We start from the raw sequence: 19,865 nt of genomic DNA on the forward strand, positions 1-19,865 counted from the left end.
TGGCCTTTATAGAGGGACTACTGAAAAATCACTGTTGGCTCCAACATGCGCTATTTGTAGCCCAGCAAGAAAAGAAGCTAGTGAAATTATCATACGTGACTTCTTGGGGGGTGCAATGGTTCACTTATCACAAGCTCTCCTTGCTTGATATCCATATGCTAATGGGTGGTTGATTTGTCGCCAGCTGTGTGCTGAGACATCTGTGTGACAATATTAGTTTGCTTATATAAATGGTTTAGTAAAATTATAACGCTAAAGGTAGGCTTTTCCCTTTGAATAGTTTTGTGTAAGAAAAAAAAAGAAAGGAGACCACTCAACATTAATTCTAGCTCGACTAAACTCAGGTTAGTGAACTATTGTGAATACCCAAGAAGTTAGTGACATATCACTTCAGATATGATGGATGCTTAGCAATTACTGATCTTATATTACAGTGACAGAGTTGGCATTGAAAATGGAGGCTGTTAAGAGTGATAAATGGATATGACAATTTATTAAAAATATAAGGCATGATTAGTGTTGGATGTAGATGCACTCTTTTAAGAAGGGGTGGAAGATTTTAAAAACCAAATAAAAAGAGAATTTAAAATGTAAAAATCAAACTTTTGGGAAGAAAGACAAATCATTAACACAGCAAATTTATAAACAAATGCAGAAATTCTAGAAACATAGCAGCAACATAGTTTGGAGATAAAGGAGATGAGTGGAGCCATGCAGATGTGTCACACAATTTTCATATATTCCTGGTACCATCTCGTATCCTCCTATGGGCACCTTCCATCACACCCTCTTCCTGGTCACAGTACCCTCACTGGTCTCCGTATTGCAAAACACCTGAAGCCTGTGCAAAGGATGTTTGGAACCCACCCTGAGATGTCCGATTTCACAGAAGTCATTGGCATGAACATTTTCACATAGTTTGGCTAACTTGTTTGGGCTAAGTTTTACTTTCTTAAATAAAAATGGAGGACATGAAGTAAGAACCTTAAAAGTGTTAAGGGGAGAAATTAACCCCTTCAGTGCCTCTGGGCCTTATTTGTTGGATAAAGTGATAGAAGAGACAAACTGTGCCATTGCTAATGATATCAATATATCATTAACAAATCTTTTAAAAAAATTGGGAAGACTGGTAAAATTTTTTAAAGGCCTGTAAACCTATGAAATAAACAGAAAGTCCATGAAGTTGTCTTCTAAGTGATAATCTACCTTCATAATTTCTTCGCATTTTCATACATGCAAGAGTTTCATTAAAGGATGGAACTTTATTTCTGTTGTGTGTACATAGATATACATATATTATATACAGTATACCATATTACTGCCCATCCTGACCACTGGATCTTGTCTATGAAGTTGGAAAGCTTCTTGCACTGGGTTGGCACTATTTTCTCCCATTATTAGGCAGATACTGAAGTTCCTTGGAGGTATATTTTGTATATAAACAATGCTCTGTAATTTTTTTAGTCACTTGCATTTATATTTTTTGTGCAATGAGCAGCAAGTGCTGATCAGGGGAACTCAAAGAGAAGGATTCTATCACTCTCTGGATAGATTACTTAGGAAAGTGTCCCTTATCTATCCTTAAATCAACATTTCCATACATTAAAAATTTTTAAACACATTATTATATTTCATAGTTATCACAACCCTTCATAATATTTTTCAAGTTGTTGTAAATCTTGGACTTTCTCCTACTTCCTCAGTTCTACCTCGGGTTGGGCTTGTTGTTTATTTTGCTATCGTTCTCCTTGTCTCAGGCATTGAAGAGTGGTTTTCCTTAAAACGCTGCCTGAGGCCCGCCTGTCACGTCATTCGATGTTTTACTAAGGCACTGCTGCTTATTCCCAGACTTCAGTCACCACTTCCTTCAATGACTCAGCCCAGACTTTGTCCCTGATGACAGAACTGGGAAAGTCAGTGCCTACTTGAAATCTCCACTTGAAGAGCTCGAGAATACCATCAAATTCAACATGTCCAAAACCAAGCCCACAATCTTCCCCTGCCCCCAAGTGTAACTTTCTACCCCCTAATTCCTCGTCTCAGTGAATGGCAGTGCTATCAGACTAGCTGCTCAACCTGGAAAAGGCATTATTCTCTCCTCACCTCCTGTCGCTCTCTCATATCTAATCATCACCAAATCCTATTGATTTTTCTTCCAAATACTATGTAAATTCAACTAGCTTCTTTCCATTTCTATTGCCACCGGCCTTGATATATTGTAATAGCATCCTATGTACTTTTCCTACATAACAGAGCCAATAATGGCAATAGTGACAATGATGATGATATACTACTAATAATATAGTTATTGTACTAATTAATATGTCAATATATTTATTCTATTACATTTATAATTATATCATGTATTTATTAATATAATAATAATGATTGTGTACTTATTCTGTACCAGGTACTAGAATAAGTACTTTTAATTAACTACCTCATCAATTTCTCATAAGCACACAACAAGAAATGTGCTATCATTACCTCATTTTATAGACAAAGATATTTTGGTTTAGGGAAGTTAAGTGACTTACCCAAGGTCATTTAGCTATATTGCTTCACAACTGTGCTCATGTTACAACTTCAAACACACACATATACAAACACAAACACTCTTCTCTGTTCAGACCCCACTCCATCACATAAAATGCATCAAATGTATTTTATGGCTTCTGGTGGCTTCTCAGATAAAACTGAAAGCACTGACCTCTCCAGCTTCACCCCTCTGTGATGTAAATGCCCCATGATTCCTTTCACCATGTGAGTTTTGCACATTCTGTGCCTTCTACTTAGCATACTTGAACCCCCTTGAACTTCATGTCTTCATCATACCATGTACTTCTTCCTCAGGACACATTATTATTTATGTACCATGCCACTATCTTTCATAGCACTTATCATTATACAGACTTAACACATATGTGTGATTTTACATGTGTTTAAGTGGTTTTAATTAACATTGATCTCATACAATTAACTGTAAATTACATTGGGAAGGAAATGTAGCTTTTTTACCTGAGACATTTACCTTATTATTTTACTTGAGACATTTTATTTCATAGTACCTTATCTATATTAGGCATTCAATAAATAATTATTAGGTAAATGAATATATTAAAAATATAAAACTGGGTACAGAGTCCCAAGTGACTTTATTGTAGCAATATGCTACAATGCTACAGATATGCTACAGACACAAGCAGTACCAATATGCTACAGACACAAGCAGTAGTTCTGCACAAGAAACCGTGAGTCATAATTTTGAGCCTGGTTTATTTGTCCCAATGCCTAGCACAGTGCCTACACAGAGAGATGTTTAGTCAATGCTTTCTGAAGGAATAAAAGACCTTCTATTAGGAGTTCTGCTTTCTGCCTGCCATTTAGAGCCATGGCTAGAGATCTCCTGGGGAAGGTTGGATAGTTGGGGAGCAACATTTTTTCTGAGAGGTGGACAGAAAGCACCTGTTTGGGTACTAATGTTTTCAAAGAGTTCATATGTCTTATCAAATACTCGATCCTACCAAGGGAACATTTAGAAACCGGGCGGATTAGTCCTTTAACTACTTAACTCCATGTTTTCTGAGGGCCTAGAAAGTGGGGAGGCTATACTGATTTGATTAGTTATATCTAAATTTACATTCTAATGAAACAGATAATATACATTTGCCAACAACCGCAAATGCATTTCATTACAAGGCGACCACTGCCTTTTGCAGAACAAAATAAAAGGAAAACATGGAGTTTGGTCTTGTTTTTTGTTGCACAACTTTTCCCTTCCATGAGATCATCATCTTGATTCTCATTGATCTGTATTTAAAACATGGCATGTTTTTGAATCTCTTACCCAGTTCATTTTAATACCTATGTGACTTTTAAGATTCTGCATCTTATGTCACTGCAAATGGAGGACTCTTAGGGCTGATGATCATACTGAAGGTCGACACATGTCTTGAAAGTATAAAGCCACTGCGTTAAAGTGTCAGCTAAAGGTATGGCCCCACGGACAGCCTCTAGAATTTTAGTTCATACCAAGAGTCCAATGGAAAGACGGTAGAAGATGGATGGGGACTGAGCTATCTCTAAGGCAAGAATGAAGAGAAATGGAATCATGTGTTAGAAATGGGTGTATGAAGCGTGGTTCCATCACTGGCAATTGAATTTCATTTGCAATACCATTTCAGTCTCTAGAAGTTTTAACACTTCAGATGACTGAGAATTCTTTGAATCCTTTTTTTATATCCCACCGTTATGTGTGTGTGTGTGTGTGTGTGTGTATAATTTTGTATAACACAGGGTAGAGCAAAAATAGATTTACAGTTGTTTGTGTGGAAAATAATACAATAATTAACAAATAATAAACCAAAATAAACTCTGTGTTTTGTGTACTTACCTACCAGAACATTTTCCTCACTCTGTACATGTGTATAATATAATGTAATATAACATAACATATATAACATTTATATTATATTTTACTATACTATATTATATTATAGTGTACTAAATATACTTTATACATATGTAGTTTTGCTCCATTGGCTTTAGCCAAAAGAATACTGACTCACTGAAAGTGCTTCCTCCTTGACATAGGTTTTCTAATATTAACTAGAGAGATTCAGGACTAAGAAAAATTGTCCCCTCATCAAAATCAAGTTCTGAAAATCAAGAAACAGAAATTGAAAACATAAAATTTAAAAGCTTTTTTATGACTTGAAGATAAGTTTTTAACAACTGCTCAAGGCTCTGGCATCAGATGAAGTTCACACAAAGGAGAAAAAGGCAGTACAGCAGAGTCGGGAGTCAGAAGGCACTTGTCTAAGTTCAAACCCCTGTGCTTACAGTTGTGAATCTTTGAGTAGCTACATCTATGAAATGGACATTTTACTAGTATATAAAATCTATAAAATGAGTTAAATAATTATATCTATATAAAGGGCAGTGCTTAGCAGAGCCTCGTTAATAAAATCTACTTGTGTGGGGTGGCAAAAGAAATTGTCCAGCTATGATATCAAAGGGTCATCTTGAGTGCCTTGCTGATAGAATGAGGGGACTCAAGAGTCCCATTTGGTGGAGGTTCCTTCCAAACAAAACCTTCCAAGGAGCCCAATTGCCTCCTTCCAAAAGGCACTTCCCAAGGGCTCCAGATTTCAGGCATCTGGCATTTCTAGCGCCCCCTGTCCTGCTGATGCCCAACTCCAGATAGCCTGGCAACAGAGCCCCACATGTGCATTTCTTCCCTGCCAAGGTCTTTTCCACACTTAATTCCATTACACACATACAGTAGCAGTCAGGCAGGGTCTCTTCCCTCAAAACACAAACATGTTTAGTGTCCAATTTCTTCCCATGACTCCAGGATACCTACAATGAGATCATGGGAAATGGAGACTATGTGCCTCTTTTTGCTGACTACTGGTCTCTCCGAGAAAGCATGTTTTATTAACCCTTCTCATGGGACACTGTGGTATTAACCTTTCCCCACTCTGTCACCATTCAGTAAATGTTAGCTACACCTAATTCTGTTAGTTGATAATTAGCTCAGTTTTTTAAAAAAAGCTACAGAGGATACATAGTAGCCTTGGGTTCCGCCCTGTTTATGAAGTCAGTCATGTAAAATTTTCTGCCTAAATGATAACAGATGTTCTGAGTCCATTCTTATTACAGTAGGCTCACCTGGGTTTTCTTCCAGGTGCTGGCCTTATGAATGAAGTCTTCCCACATAAAATTTTGAGCAAACTAAGCATACAATAGATAAAGTTTTAAATTAATACTCTCCTAGTCTTTACATAATGTGTGAATAATTAGTTACTTGTGAGTTTTTAGTGATGCAAGGCATAAGCTTAGAAAATACACTTAAGGAACCTCAGAATTTTGGATGATTTCTGGCCAGGATGGAGGCATAGGTAGATACACTCTGCCTCCTTGGACAACTAAAAGAAGAACAACAACAAATTTAAAAATAAAGGATAACCAGAACTTCCAGAAAATGAAACTATATAGAAGTCTGAAAACCAAGGAGTTAAAGAAGAAACATTCACTCAGACTGGTAGGAGGGGTGGAGACAGGCAGTGGGGGCAGAGAGAATGTGCTGCAAGGCAGTGGCTAGAGGACTGGTAGGGAAAGACGGTGGCTGGTGGACCAGGGCAGTCCCACATCTGCATACAGATAAACCAGGAGGAACAGCTGGGGAATGAGACAGACCACAAAATCCAGAATTCCAGCATGGAGAAATAAAGCCTCAAAACCTCTGGCTATAAAAATCTGTGGGAGCTACTATGGCAGAAGAAACTCCCAGCCTCAAGGGAGAGTTTGTTAGAGAGACCCACAGGGTCCTAGAATGTACACAAACCCACCCACCTGGGAATCGGCACCAGAAGGGCCCAATTTGCTTGTGGGTAGCAGGGGAAGTGACTGAAATCTGACCAAGTACCCAGCAAGCACCATTGTTCCCTCTCTGAACTCTCCCCCACATACAGTGCCACAATGCAGCCAAGTGGGTTGCCCTGCCCTGGTGAATACCTAAGGCTCCACCCCTTACAATGTAACAGGATCCCCAGACAAAGAAATATGGCTCAAATGAAAGAACAGACCGGAACTCCAGAAAAATACAACTGAGTGATGAAGAAATAGCCAACATAGCATATGCACAGTTCAAAACACCAGTAATCAGGATGCTCACAGAAATGGTTGAGTATGGTTGCAAAATTGAGGAAAAAGTGAACACTATGCAAAGTGAAATAAAGAAAATATATATAGGGAACCAACAGTGAAGAGAAAGAAATGAGGACTCAAATCAACAGTTTGAAACAGAAGGAAGAAATAAACATTCCACCAGAAAAGAATAAAGAAACAAGAATTCAGAAAAATGAGGAGAGGCTTAGGAACCTTCAGGACAACTTTATATGTTCCAACATCCAAATCATAGGGGTGCCAAAAGGAGAAGAGAAAGAGCAAGAAATTGGAAACATATTTGAAAATTAAGGATAACTTCCCCCATCTGGCAAGGGAAATAGACTTCTAGGGATTCCAGGAAACTCAGAGTCCCAAAGAAGTTGGACCCAAGGAAGCACACAGTAAGGCACATCATAATTACATTAGCCAAGATGAAAGAGAAAGAGAGAATCTTAAAAGCAGCAAGAGAAAAGGAGACAGTTACCTACAAAGGAGTGCCCATAAGACTGTCAGCTAATTTCTGAAAAGAAACCTTGCAGGCAAGAAGGGGCTGGAAAGAAGTATTCAAAGTTATGAAAGGCAAGGACCTACATCCAAGATTACTCTACCCAGCAAAGCTATCATTTAGAATGGGAGGGCAGATAAAGTACTTTCCAGATAAGGTCAAGTTAAACAACTTCATCATCACCAAGCCCTTATTACATGAAATGTTAAAGGGACTTATCTAAGAAAAAGATGATCAAAGTATGAACATTAAAATGACAACAAACTGACAACTATCAACAACTGAACCTAAAAAAAAAACTAAACTAAAACTAAGTAAACAACTAGAACAAGGACAGAATCACAGAAATGGAGATCGTATCAAAGGTTATCAGTGGGGAGGGAGTGGGGTGAGAATAGGGGAAATGTTACAGGGAATAAGAAGCATAAATTGGTAGGTACAAATAGACGGGTGTGGGAGGGGAGTTAAGAACAGTATAGGAAATGCCGAAGCCAAAGAACTTATATGCATGACCCATGGACATGAACTAAGGAGCAGGTGCAATGCTGGTGGGAGGGGGGTGCAGGGTGGAGGGGAATAAAGGGGAGAAAAATATGGGACAACTGTAATAGCATAATCAATAAAATACATTTTTTAAAAAAGAAAGAAACCTCAGAATTTACATTATCAAAATAGGTAGATGTGGCAAATAGTTGCTGAAAATTTGGTCTTCAGAGTTCTGAATTCTCTGTTTGTTTTTCATTTTGCTTAAAGTAAATTTAAAATCCTTTTACCACAAAGAGAGGAAAGGAAAATACTTTGCTTTGAAGCAGAAGTATTATATGTGTGGTTTTTTGGCTGCAGCTTTATGATGTAGTAAAGAAGCATAATGATTTTTTTCATTTTTAAAAAAAACTGCTGAGGGGCAAAAAAAGCAGGCATCCAACAGCATGGTCCAGTACGAGGAAAACCCCAAAATCAATGCACAGAAGCAAGATAATAAATACTCTTTTGAAAATTTTTATAAAGGAAAAGTCAAATCTGCAAGTCATTCGGAACAGAATATGTGATTATAAATAGATAGAAGACAGAATTCCTGCTTTCAAAGAATTTTATAGGCTGGAACTTAAGTGAGAAAAAATGTTTTTGAAAAAAAGGATAGGTCATGAGCTGAAGCAGATGCTTCATCAATAAGAAAGCCTCCCCCATCCCTGAGAAAAGACGCTCCTATTTTCTATTTACTAGTAAATTTCCAGGTCTTCACACAGAAGTACGTATGCTTTAGTGCTCCAAGATAATAAAGAAACATATCTTAAATTTCCTGTCCTCCTACCTTTTAAATGTGCCCTATCCCCTGTAGGACTCCTTAAATGCTGGCTTTCACACTGTTGTTTGTTGAAGATTTCTAGGAATACTTGATGAGGAATTGGTGACATGACCCAGCGCGTGAAGACCTTTAAGAGGTAAAAAAGAACTGAGCATACAGCAGGCTGAAAATTATGCCCTTGTGCTTTACCTATGGGACTCCCACATGCTCAGATGTTCATTCATTGGATTAATCTCAGTTTGTGTTCCTGGGTGTGTGAGGTGGACAATTAACAAACGGAGCTGGCTATGGAATTGTTGAATAGGTAGAGAATCAAGCAAATGTAATGAATAAAATTTTCTACAATTAATGTTTAGTGAGCCAGTGGCATTTTTTCATGCATAGCTTAGATTTAAATTTGCTTTCCATGCAACAACTTTTTAAAAAGCAGTTATATCTAATACCCTTAATAGGCAAAGAGACTGGACACGGTCTTTCAGCCAGGCCTGACCTAGCTTTTGTTTTAATGTCATTGAGCTACAGCCCTGCTGCAATCATCTCTCTTGTGCCCAGAGATTAGTTTGCACCAAACTGGAGCTGGAAATATACACAACTTCAGGGGACACTGTTCGCATGCACTACAGTATATAAATGATGTAATGTGAAAGTCATCACAGGAGCTATGTCACACCAAGATGCTTCTGCTAAAAAGAAGCCGAGGCAGCTATGCTACTGTAACTTTCTTTTGAGCCAGGGACTCTAAGTTTAATTACTAGGAGTTATAATGAGCTGTGAGAAAATGGATAAGGAGATAACATTCAAAGATCAGTGATGAATGATTGTCATTTATGTAATGAACTGTAGGCTTTGATGAGAAGCTTAATTTACTAATCTTTCAAAGTCTATAGGATTCCTTGGGTCTTCAGCACCCCCCCTTTTTTGTCTCTTCTCTGATTTTGCATATTCTCTTCCCCTAGTCCAAACCCCTGTGCATCTCTCTCCTTTTGTGCCTTTCATCCTCAATGTGTCTCTCCCATTACTTACATCTTCCCCCTTTTCTTTTGGTCTCTTTCATCTTTCTTTCTGCTTATAACTTTTATTTCTCCATTTGGCTATTTTAAGCATTTCCATTATGCCTCCTTTTCTCTCTCTGCCTTTCCTTTCTGCGTCTCAGCAGGCGCCATCCATCGCCGTGGGCCCCTTTGCCATCTATTTACCCTTTCCCTTGCTGTTTGTTTAATCTCCTTCTGTCAATATCCAATTTCTTCTATTTTTCTAGTTTCTTTCTTCCCACCTCTTCTTTTAACTGACCATGATGAGAAACCAAAGTACACTTATTCAATGTCCTCTCTTTATGGTCCCAGATTGATTTTTCTTCTGTGTCTGTGGTCCTTAAGAATATACAAAAGATAGTTGGGGATTCTAAAGTAAATCTCAGTGCCCATGAAATTTAAAGCTGGCATTTCCATTGTACATTGATCATATTGCAACATTATAAATATTTATAGTGTATGCTGGAACATATTTTTGAAATGTTTATTTCTCTACCTGAGACTACTAAAGTCCAGTCTGTGTGATACTTAATCTCAAATTTACAAATCTTTATTGAATTTAAAATTTTTTATTGTTGACATTATTTCCCAATTTCTCCCTCTGTGCTCCCCTCTCCACGCAGCCCAAATCTATGTATGACAACATTCTTCTCAAGCGTGCTGCTGGTTTTCCATTAACTGTGCAGGAAAGAAAAACCTGCTTACTAGTCTCGTTCCCCCTATACGTACGCCTGCAGTAAAGTCTGTCTTTGGGCAGCAACAGTCCCATGATTTTGAAACTCACATAGTGACTTAAACAAATGCTGAGAAAAAAATGTTTTCCCAAATGATTTAGCATCTTATTCAAGAAATTAGAAAATCAACCACAAAATAGACCAAAGGATAGAAGTATAAAAGATTCATCGATACAAACACAAAAACACTTGAGTTAGAATCCAAAATCTGGTTCATTGAAAAAATAATATAAAATAGATAAAACACTAAATAAACTAATGAATGAGAACAAAAGGGATAAATGCAAATACACAAAATAAGAACTAGCTAAGAGAGTAATAATCACAGAAACATAGAGAATGCAAGGAATCTTAAGACACTACTTTGTTCAATTATGGCCACGTAAATTCTGAAAAATGGGATGGAATTAATAATACTTAAATGAGTATAATTTGCTAAAATTGATTTCAAAAGAAAGAAAACTTCTAAAGAAATTAGTGTTCAGGATTGATATTCCAGATAATTTTATGGCAGGGTCTTCAAACAATAAGTGAATCTAGCTGTTTTTGCACATTATGGCTGAATATTAGCCTTGCCAATATCCACATAAAATAGAAAAATTTGACAAAGAGATACCCTTAGATAAAACATAAAGTACTGATGATTTAAGAGAAAGTTCTATTTCATTCAACGTAACAGTCCCAAGATCAGAAAAAGCAAAAAACCATGACTTCACTCATATGTGGGATATAAAACTGAAATTTATAGATACAGATAATAAAACAGTGGCTACCAGAGGAAAGGGGGTGGGAGGTAATAAAGGGTAAAGGGGTCAAATAAATAGTGATGGAAGATGATTTGACTTTGGGTGGTGAACACACAATGCAATATACACTCAAAAATGATATGACCCTATTAACTAATGTCACCCCAATAAATTCAATAAAATAATTTTTTAAACAAAGGAATTTTATCAAAGTTTAAAAGAGTAGTTTATTCCAGTTACTGAAATTATTTTATAATATAAAAATGGAAATTTATTTTTTAATAAAGATAGCATTGAAAATAAAAAAAGTTGAAAAAGATAGATGACTCAATAAATATTTTGGAAAAAATGGAGTAGTTTTGTGGAGCAACCTCTCACACCACACACACACACATGCACACACGCACCAACTTCCACTGGACAAATAATTAAAATGTTCAAAAGGAATCCTTAAAAGTATCAGAGATAGTGTGACAAAATTTTAATCTTAAAATGAACAGTTTTTAAAAAATAGATCAAATACCCATAGAACATGGTGAAAATTGATAAATTTTATCACATAGAAAAAACGATTGTATGACAAAAAATACTATAAAAAAAGTTTAAAGATAAATAAAAATTGTAGAAAAATAAACATTTGTAGTTCTTACTATAGACAAAGGGACACATGATTAACAGGTGAACAGTTCCTGCAAAGCAGAGAGAAAAGACAAAACCCCAACAGTGTAATAGACAAAAGGAATATACGGGAATATACGTTATTCCCGTATAAGAAAAAACAAAAGGCTTTTAATATATGAGAGGTGTTCAAAGCACTCATCTTAAAAAAGATAAAATGAAAACTACTTTTAGAAATTATACTTTACTTTTCAGGATGTTAAATTGTGACAGGATAGTAAGAAGCTAGGAAAATCCTGGGCAAACGGAATGGGGAAACTGAGACAAGAAAATTAAACAAAGCCAAACAGTGTGAGCGATTTACAGCCAGCTGGTGAGTCGCAAGACCTAATCTCCCCTGACCAAGGACACTCCAGAGCAAATGGTTTATATCAATACCTGTCCTCCCTAACCGGAGAATACACAGCTTAAATCACCCTGGTCTGGGAAAGAGAGAACAGAGACCCAATTAATGTCATCTGTGCCAGCTAAACCCAAGGACAGATGAAGTCAGGGGAACAAATAACAAAACCCCATTAAAAAGCCAGACAGACCCAAGATGAAAGTAAAACAGTATAGCAGACCAAAGAATATTCCCAAAGCCCCCTGTATGCTCATTTCGACATATTAACATATTAAAAACGCACCTGGAAAGCTGATGGATACTCTGCCGAAACCCTCCCCTAAGATTCTCACAGGAAGGAAAAACAATAAAAAGCCCTTAGGACAAAGACTCAGGGTGGCCTCCCTCTACGGCTCTGCCTTGCAGTTTCCTGGGCATGAACTTCTCACCTCCTCCTCAACTCTAGGGGTCCCTACCAGACTTGCATCCGGGGGAGCAGTGGGCAGCAGCAGTCCAATGGGGGCTTATCCCTGATCTTGTCTCCAAGGCCCCACCTTTCTTTCACTTTCCAGTGAGCTAACAGCAGCCCTGCCTTGGCCCACTCCCTTCCTATAACTTTTCTGGGGAACCAGAGCAGGGCACCACCTAGGCTGTCTCCAGTTACCTCTACTCTAAGTCCTTCCTTTGTTTCACTACTCCAGCCTCAATAAACATACTCTCAAAATCTCCTGGACACGTGTTGTAGAATATTTTCTACAAGAAATCAAGAACTCACAAACTACAGCCTGGCCTGTGACCATTCTGGGCCATCCAGGCCACTCTGGGCCATTTCCTGTCCAGTAGCAAAAACTCAAAAGTTTGTCAGTGTCATCTGTTGAAAATAAATATTAAAGAAAAACAAGGCAGTCTCATATATTGACAAGCACTAGAATGTATCAAATTTATACAACTCCTCTAAAAGGCAATTTGGAAATATCTACCCGAATTACAAAGGCATATACGCCCTCTGACACAGCAATTGTCCTGAGAATTCACCCGGCTGGTGTAATTCACACACATAAAATGTGTTCGGGAGTGTGAGAGAGGCAGCTGTAGGTGTTTTTCTCCCTGTCTTCCTCCCTTCCCGTCTCTCTAAAAATAAATACATAAAATCTTAAATGTACACATATACTTATAAAAGGTTACTTTTTTATGGTAGTCTGTAGTAGTAGACAATTGAAAACAACCAAATGACAATACGGAACAGGGTAAATAAATTGTAGTATTTAGTACATCCTTACTAAGGAAAATATCATAACTGATTAAAAAATAATAATGAGACAATTCTCTATGTAGTGGCATGGAAAGATCTCTAAGAAACTAAGTTAAGTGAAAAATCTAACAGCTATGTTTACTATGCTTCCATGTAAAAAATGGAGACAAAATTAAAAGTGTACTTATAATTTCTTATATTTACATTTTATAGACCCTGAATGATTCACAAGCAATTAATGAGAGAGGGAGATGGGGGAGCTCAGCAAAGGAAGGTCGGTGATGGGAGGGAGGCTTTCACTTTATTAAAACATTGATTTATATTATATAATAATACCTATTTCAAATAAAAGAAAAGTTTTGAAGAAGGAAGTAACTTGCTCATGATAGAATACCGGGGAGGTGGTGGAACCAAAACTCCAATTAAAAAAGAGAAACTGAGTTAAATAATGTGGCAAATAATCCTATGTAATTTCTATGCCTTTAAATGTAGCATGTTAGAATAACAGAGCTATTTTGAATAGTGCTTTACTTTACCTTACAGTAAAATGTAGAACTCTTTTCTTCATAGAATCTTGCCTTTTATACAGATGTTTCATTCCATCTTGTTTTATCAATGGTTTTTTCGAAGGAAGAATATGGGCATTAGAGGAAGAGAAGAAGAGTTTGGAAAGTGCGTTGGCAATTCTCCATCCTATAAATTTGGAGAAAACTTCATCTCTTGCATTTGATGAAACTTTTGTACTATAACTAGTGAAAGGATCCATAGGGTTATTTAACTCAGCCTGTTGAAAGAAAGAAAAAGGAACCAGTGAAAATAGATTTAAATAAAAGAGGAAATGATGTATTATTAAATAAGAGATAAAATGTATATTTGTTTTCTTTAACTAATGTTGACGTGTTTCTGTTAAATAAAAATAACCTTTATAACAAATGTACTTCCCCCCAATTTTTAAACCATAACAATTTTCAATAAAATAAAAAATTAGGCAAGAATGAAATTTTGAAATAAAAATTTTGGTAATTTAGTCATATAATTTTTATTTTAAATTTATACACTCCCACGAGAACTGCACAACAATTTATATTTGTTTAATTAAAAATATTAAATAAGCAGTTGAGGTAATGTAGATGTTTCATTAAATAAAAATTTTACTTCTCTCTGTATAATCTAAACTTTGCCTGAAGTCAACAGACAATTTCTATAGAACAAAATTTGCATTAAGTGAAAAATAGAAAGGGCTTTGTAATTAGCCACATTAAAAATGTTCTAGGATTAAATTTAGATTAAACTGAACAGGTTCCAATAAAAAAACCTAGCAAAAATTCCACAATGTTTATGCAGTCTTTACTCAACAAAGAGCCATTTTCTGTATTTTACTGTTTATGTTCAATAATATTCATGACAGACTTTTAATTACATCTTCTTTTGAAATGGCTAGAGGCATATTTTCTTTGGCTAGAATTGGTAATAATGAAAATATAAGTTTCAAAATGTCATATATTATACTTCCTATAATGTTCACAATACATTTCTATTAGGACTTTTCTTTCACAAATAAATTATACTATTCCTCCTTTCCTTTGATTTTTCCATTTTTCCATTCAATGTTACCAATCTTCATGGTTTATTACCAGTCACTCAGGATTCATTTCATATGCCTATCGATCTTATGGTAGAAAATTAAAGAATGGAAAATGTTTTTCTGTATATGAATCTCTTTAGGATTCCAAGATCAGACTTGGCTCAATGAAATATTATTTAAAGATTGACTATTATATTATTTAGGAAAAATAATAGTGGAAAAATGAGAATAATCTCATGATAAACATTGAAAAAAATAAAGCTTAGTGCAGTGAGGAAAATACTAAAGTGAACTGTAATTAAATATGAATTATTCTAAAAGTCACAGAAGATGGGGAACAATAACATGTTATAATATATATTAAAAATAAGGTAAAAATCATGCAAAAAGATAAGCACCAAAAAAATGAAATGAAGACTCAAGAAAGCCTCAAAAGGCTAGAAAACTAATAGTGAAATTTATAAAGATAGCCCTATTTTTACTGTTTCAGAAAAATAATCAGTGGTAATCACTGAAATACATATTATAAAATATCTTTGATTTTAATGATCTCTGGATGTTGGAATCAGTATACAATCATGTTTATATATTTCCAGTTGTGTCTCTTTCTTATTAACTAGGTCAAAATCATGGAAGAAGCAGTCAATTTGAAATAACCAATTAAACTGTGGTTACGAGTTTTAGTAGCTATTGTGACTTTGAAGACATTATTTAACATCTCGAAGTCTGCAAGTTCATCTGTAAAATGGTAAACATAATGTATAAGTGGATTTTTAATTTTGTTTAGTGTCTATGGCTTAATTATACATAACAAATGGTGCTTCAAAGTCAATAACAACGTACAGTAGTACACAAACATATAACTATGACTCTTCCATTACCAAGAGAGTGATGAATGAAGAAATTTGTGAGTAAATGAATGGACCAGCAAACATAAAAGTCTTCTGATGACATTTCTTATAAAATGTATTGTTTCTAAGGTAGCATTATTTTGCATTATAAACTCTTGAGGCTATTTTCTTTATGTCTCATCTGACTCTTCCTTGCCTTTTTTCCTCTCAGACTGGATAGGTTGTAGACCCAGATTCAGCTCTCTCAAGAAGCAAAATGATGGCATTGCCACCTTTCACACTTCTCCCCTGGTTGAAAGCCCAGGTAATAATGTCACCCCCCAGCTTTGAGACAGCATGGATGGAACTGGAGAGCATTATACTAAGTAAGCCAGGTGATGACTTAATCAACAAGATAAATAAGCAAGCAAAATATAACTAGAGACATTGAAATAAAGAACAAACTGACAGTAAACAGAGGGGAGGAGGGAGGGAGATAATGGGGAAAGAAGGGAAAGTGTGTTCAAGGAACAGATGTAAAGGACCCATGGACAAAGCCAAAGGAGGCAAGGATTGAGGGTGGGAGGTGGTGGTGGGTAGGGAGGAGGAAATGGTTGTGGGAAAATGAAGACAAATGTACTTGCACAACAGTAAAAAAAATGATTTAAAAGATCCCTCCCCCATTCATGTCTAAGGCATTCAACTGAGGGAAATGAAGTTTCAAATATCGGTTAAATGCATCATTGCCTAGTCTATAAAAAGGTTTCATTTATTTTCCTACAGAAAGTAGCCAGGAAATAATATGGGTTTTGTAGTTAGAAAGATCTGAGATCAGGCCAGCTTTTCCACTTACTTGTTAAGAATGTAAATTTGGGGGATTTAATTAACCTCTCCAGGCCTATGTTTGGTGCTTAGTTTAGTTCCAGCTTGCTTTTCATTGTGATATGGAGACAATACTAACTACCTTTAAGAGTTCTGTGGGAGTTAACTTAGAACACAGGGTAGTCTGTCCAGCAGACAGTAAGAAGCTCAACAGGTGTTAAGTCCCTTCAGGGCTTCCCTGAGACAAGCACTGATGTTCCAGCCTGTGCACCTCCTTCCACCACCACCCCAGAGAAGACTCCATCCAACCTCCGCCACACTGAAAGCAATTTCATTATATTGTCATTTTTATGTTAGAATATGAATCAGGTGGGATCATGTTATACTTATATAGTCATCTCTTTTTAAAAACAGCCTTCCTTTTTCTTTTAAAGTCAGTATTCTAATGTTACAAAACCTGGTGACTTAAATGTCAGTTATACATAAATATAATTCTAAATTTCTTAGAATTACATAAATAAAATATTAATGACCATTAATAACAGATTCCAAATTTATGAATGTACTACAAATTAGCCTGCCAATGAACATTAATTACCTCAAGCTCCATTTGTAAACATTATTCATACATTTACAGTTTCATCATGGGTCTCTATTTTTTAGCAATGTCCACATTGGCTTTAAAGTTCAGGGTTTTCCTTATTGCATTGTTCAACTTGACATTTTATTAAGAAACAGATGGCAATTTTTAATATCTATGCTAATTTGACTGATTTTATATTAAAATTGTAAGTGGTATCCTTTTTTATTTTTATTTTTTCCACAACCATATATCCCCCTGCACCTTCTTCCTCCTCCACCAACCCCCACCGCCACACAACTACTACCCTATTGCCCATGCCCATGAGTTCCTTGTCTCTTGTTTCCTTTTTTGCTCAATCCCCACACTCGCCCCCACCTAAGAGCTGATAGCTTGCTCTCTGTCTGTCTCTGATTTGCTTGTTTGTTTAGTTTGTTCATTAGATTCCACATATTAATGAAATAATATGATACTTATATTTCTCTGACTGGCTTATTTCACTTAGCACAATGTTCTCCAGGTCCACCACTGGTGTAGCAAAGGATAAATTTTCTTTTTTTAGAGCCAAGTAGTGTTCCATTGTGTAAATGTGCCATAGCTGTTTTATCCACACATCTATTGATGGACACCTGGGCAGCTTCCAAATCTTGGCTATCACAAATAATGCTGCAATGAACATAGGGTGCACATCTTCTTTCAAATTAATGTTTTGAGTTTCTTCAGATAAATTCCCAGAAGTGAGATTACTAAGTCATAAGGCAGTTCCAGTTTTAATTTTTTTTGAGGTAAGTCCATTGTCCTTTCCACAGTGACTGCACCAGTCTGCATTCCTACCAACAGTGCTCAACGGTTCTCCTTTCTCCACATCCTTGCCAATACGTGTTGTTTATTGAGTTACTGATGATAGCCACTCTGACAGTTGTGAGGTAATATCTTATTGTGGTTTTAATTCCCATTTCTTTTATGATTAGTGACATTGAGCACCATTTCATATGTCCATCGACCATCTGTATGTGTTCTTTGGAGAAGTGTCTATTCAAGTCCTTTGCCCATTTTTATTTGGATGTTTTTGTGTTGAGTTTTATAAGTTCTTTATAAATTTTGGATATTAACCTCTTTTTAGATGTATCGGTGAATATATTCTCCCATCAATGGGTTGTTCTTTCATTTTGTTGATGATTTCCTTTGCTATGAAAAACCTTTTTAGTTTGATGTAATCCCATTTGTTTATTTTTTTCTTTTGTTTCCTTGCTGAGGAGATACATCAGAAAAAATGTTGCTATGAACAATGTCTAAAATTTTACTGCTTATGTTTTCTTCAGGGTATTTAGGTTTTGGGTCTAACATTTAAGTCATTAATCCATTTTGAGTTTATTCTTGTGTGATGCATAAGAAGGTGGTCTAGTCTCTTTTTTGCAAGTACCTATTCAATTTTCTCGACACCACTTATTGAATAGACTATCTTTAGTCCATTGTATGTTTTTGCCTCCTTCTTCAAGTATTAATTGACTCTAAAGGCATGGTTTTATTTCTAGGTCTCTATTCAGTTTCGTTGATCTGTATGTCTATTTTTATGCCAGTACCATGCTGTTTTTAATTACTCTGGCCTTGTGGTATATTTTGAAATCATGTAGATTGATTCTTCCAACTTTGTACTTCCTTTTCATGATTTCTATTGCTATTCAGTGTCTTTTGTGGTTCCATATACATTTGTGGAATATTTGTTTTAGTTCCATGAAATACACCATGGGTATCTTGATAGGAATTGCACTGAATCTCTAGATTGCTTTGTGTAGTATGGACATTTTAATGATTTTAATTGTTCCTATTAATGACTATGGTATATGCTTCCGCTTATTTGTATCTTCTTTTTTTCTTTAGTATTTTACAATTTTCCAAGTATAGGTCTTTTACATACTTGGTTAAATTTATTCCTTAGTATCGTGTTCTTTTTGAGGCAATTGTGAATGGGACTGTTATTTTAGTTTCCTTTTCTAATAGTTTATTGTTGGCATGTAAAAATGCAACTGACTTCTGAATACTAATTTTGTGTCCTGCTTCTTTACTAAATTCATTTATTAGTTATAATAGTATTTTGGTGGAATCTTAGGGTTTACTATATACAGAATCATGTCATCTACAAATAATGACAGTTTTACTTCTTCCTTTCCAATTTGGATACCTTTTATTTCTTGTTCTCATCTTATTGCTATATATAACTCCAGTATAATATTGAATAAAAATGATGAACATGAATATCCCTCTCTTTTTCCCAATCTTAAGGAAATGCTTGTAGCTTATGGCCATTGAGTTGGATGTTGGCTATGGGTTTGTCATATACGGCCTTTGTTATGTTGTGGTATGTTCCCTGTATTCCAATGTTGCTAAGAATTTTTATCATAAATGTCTGCTGGATTTTTTCAATTGCTTTTTCTGTCTATTAATATAAACACATTACTCACACACATGTATTCTAACCATATGAAGGAGTATGTCTTTGTATTAGGCATAAAGATGGTAAAAACTGCCATTAATGTAGGTTAGTAGGATGATGGCTAAGTCAACACAATGGGAAATCTCTCAAGAAATTATGATGTTGTAGCAAAAAAAAGAAAAGAAAGCTTCTCCAGAGTTCTGAATTTTCTGTCAATAATTAGAGAGATGTAGCAAAGATACCACAATTTAAGCTAATTCACACTACCCTATACATGAGATAATAAAAGAGAAAGAAATGGGATGTTAAGCCATTGCAACACAATTCTTAGCTAATTCTATCTCCATCTCTTGCCTGTCTCTCTCTCT

The 19,865-nt window shown here is 35.8% G+C and overlaps 1 protein-coding gene across 1 annotated transcript in view; it reads right to left on the reverse strand.

Moving 5' to 3' along the window:
- Nucleotides 1-19,865, reverse strand: part of TMEM232 (transmembrane protein 232) — a 171,280-nt gene that overhangs the window by 75,112 nt on the left and 76,303 nt on the right. The window contains exon 11 of the mRNA XM_053665278.1: nt 13,783-14,030. Coding sequence (XP_053521253.1) covers nt 13,783-14,030 — 248 coding nt within the window. The remainder of the gene's footprint in view (nt 1-13,782; nt 14,031-19,865) is intronic.

This window comes from Artibeus jamaicensis, unplaced genomic scaffold, assembly GCF_021234435.1.
Source record: "Artibeus jamaicensis isolate MK-2021 breed Jamaican fruit bat unplaced genomic scaffold, CSHL_Jam_final contig_402, whole genome shotgun sequence".
In the NCBI taxonomy this organism is placed as follows: domain Eukaryota; kingdom Metazoa; phylum Chordata; class Mammalia; order Chiroptera; family Phyllostomidae; genus Artibeus; species Artibeus jamaicensis.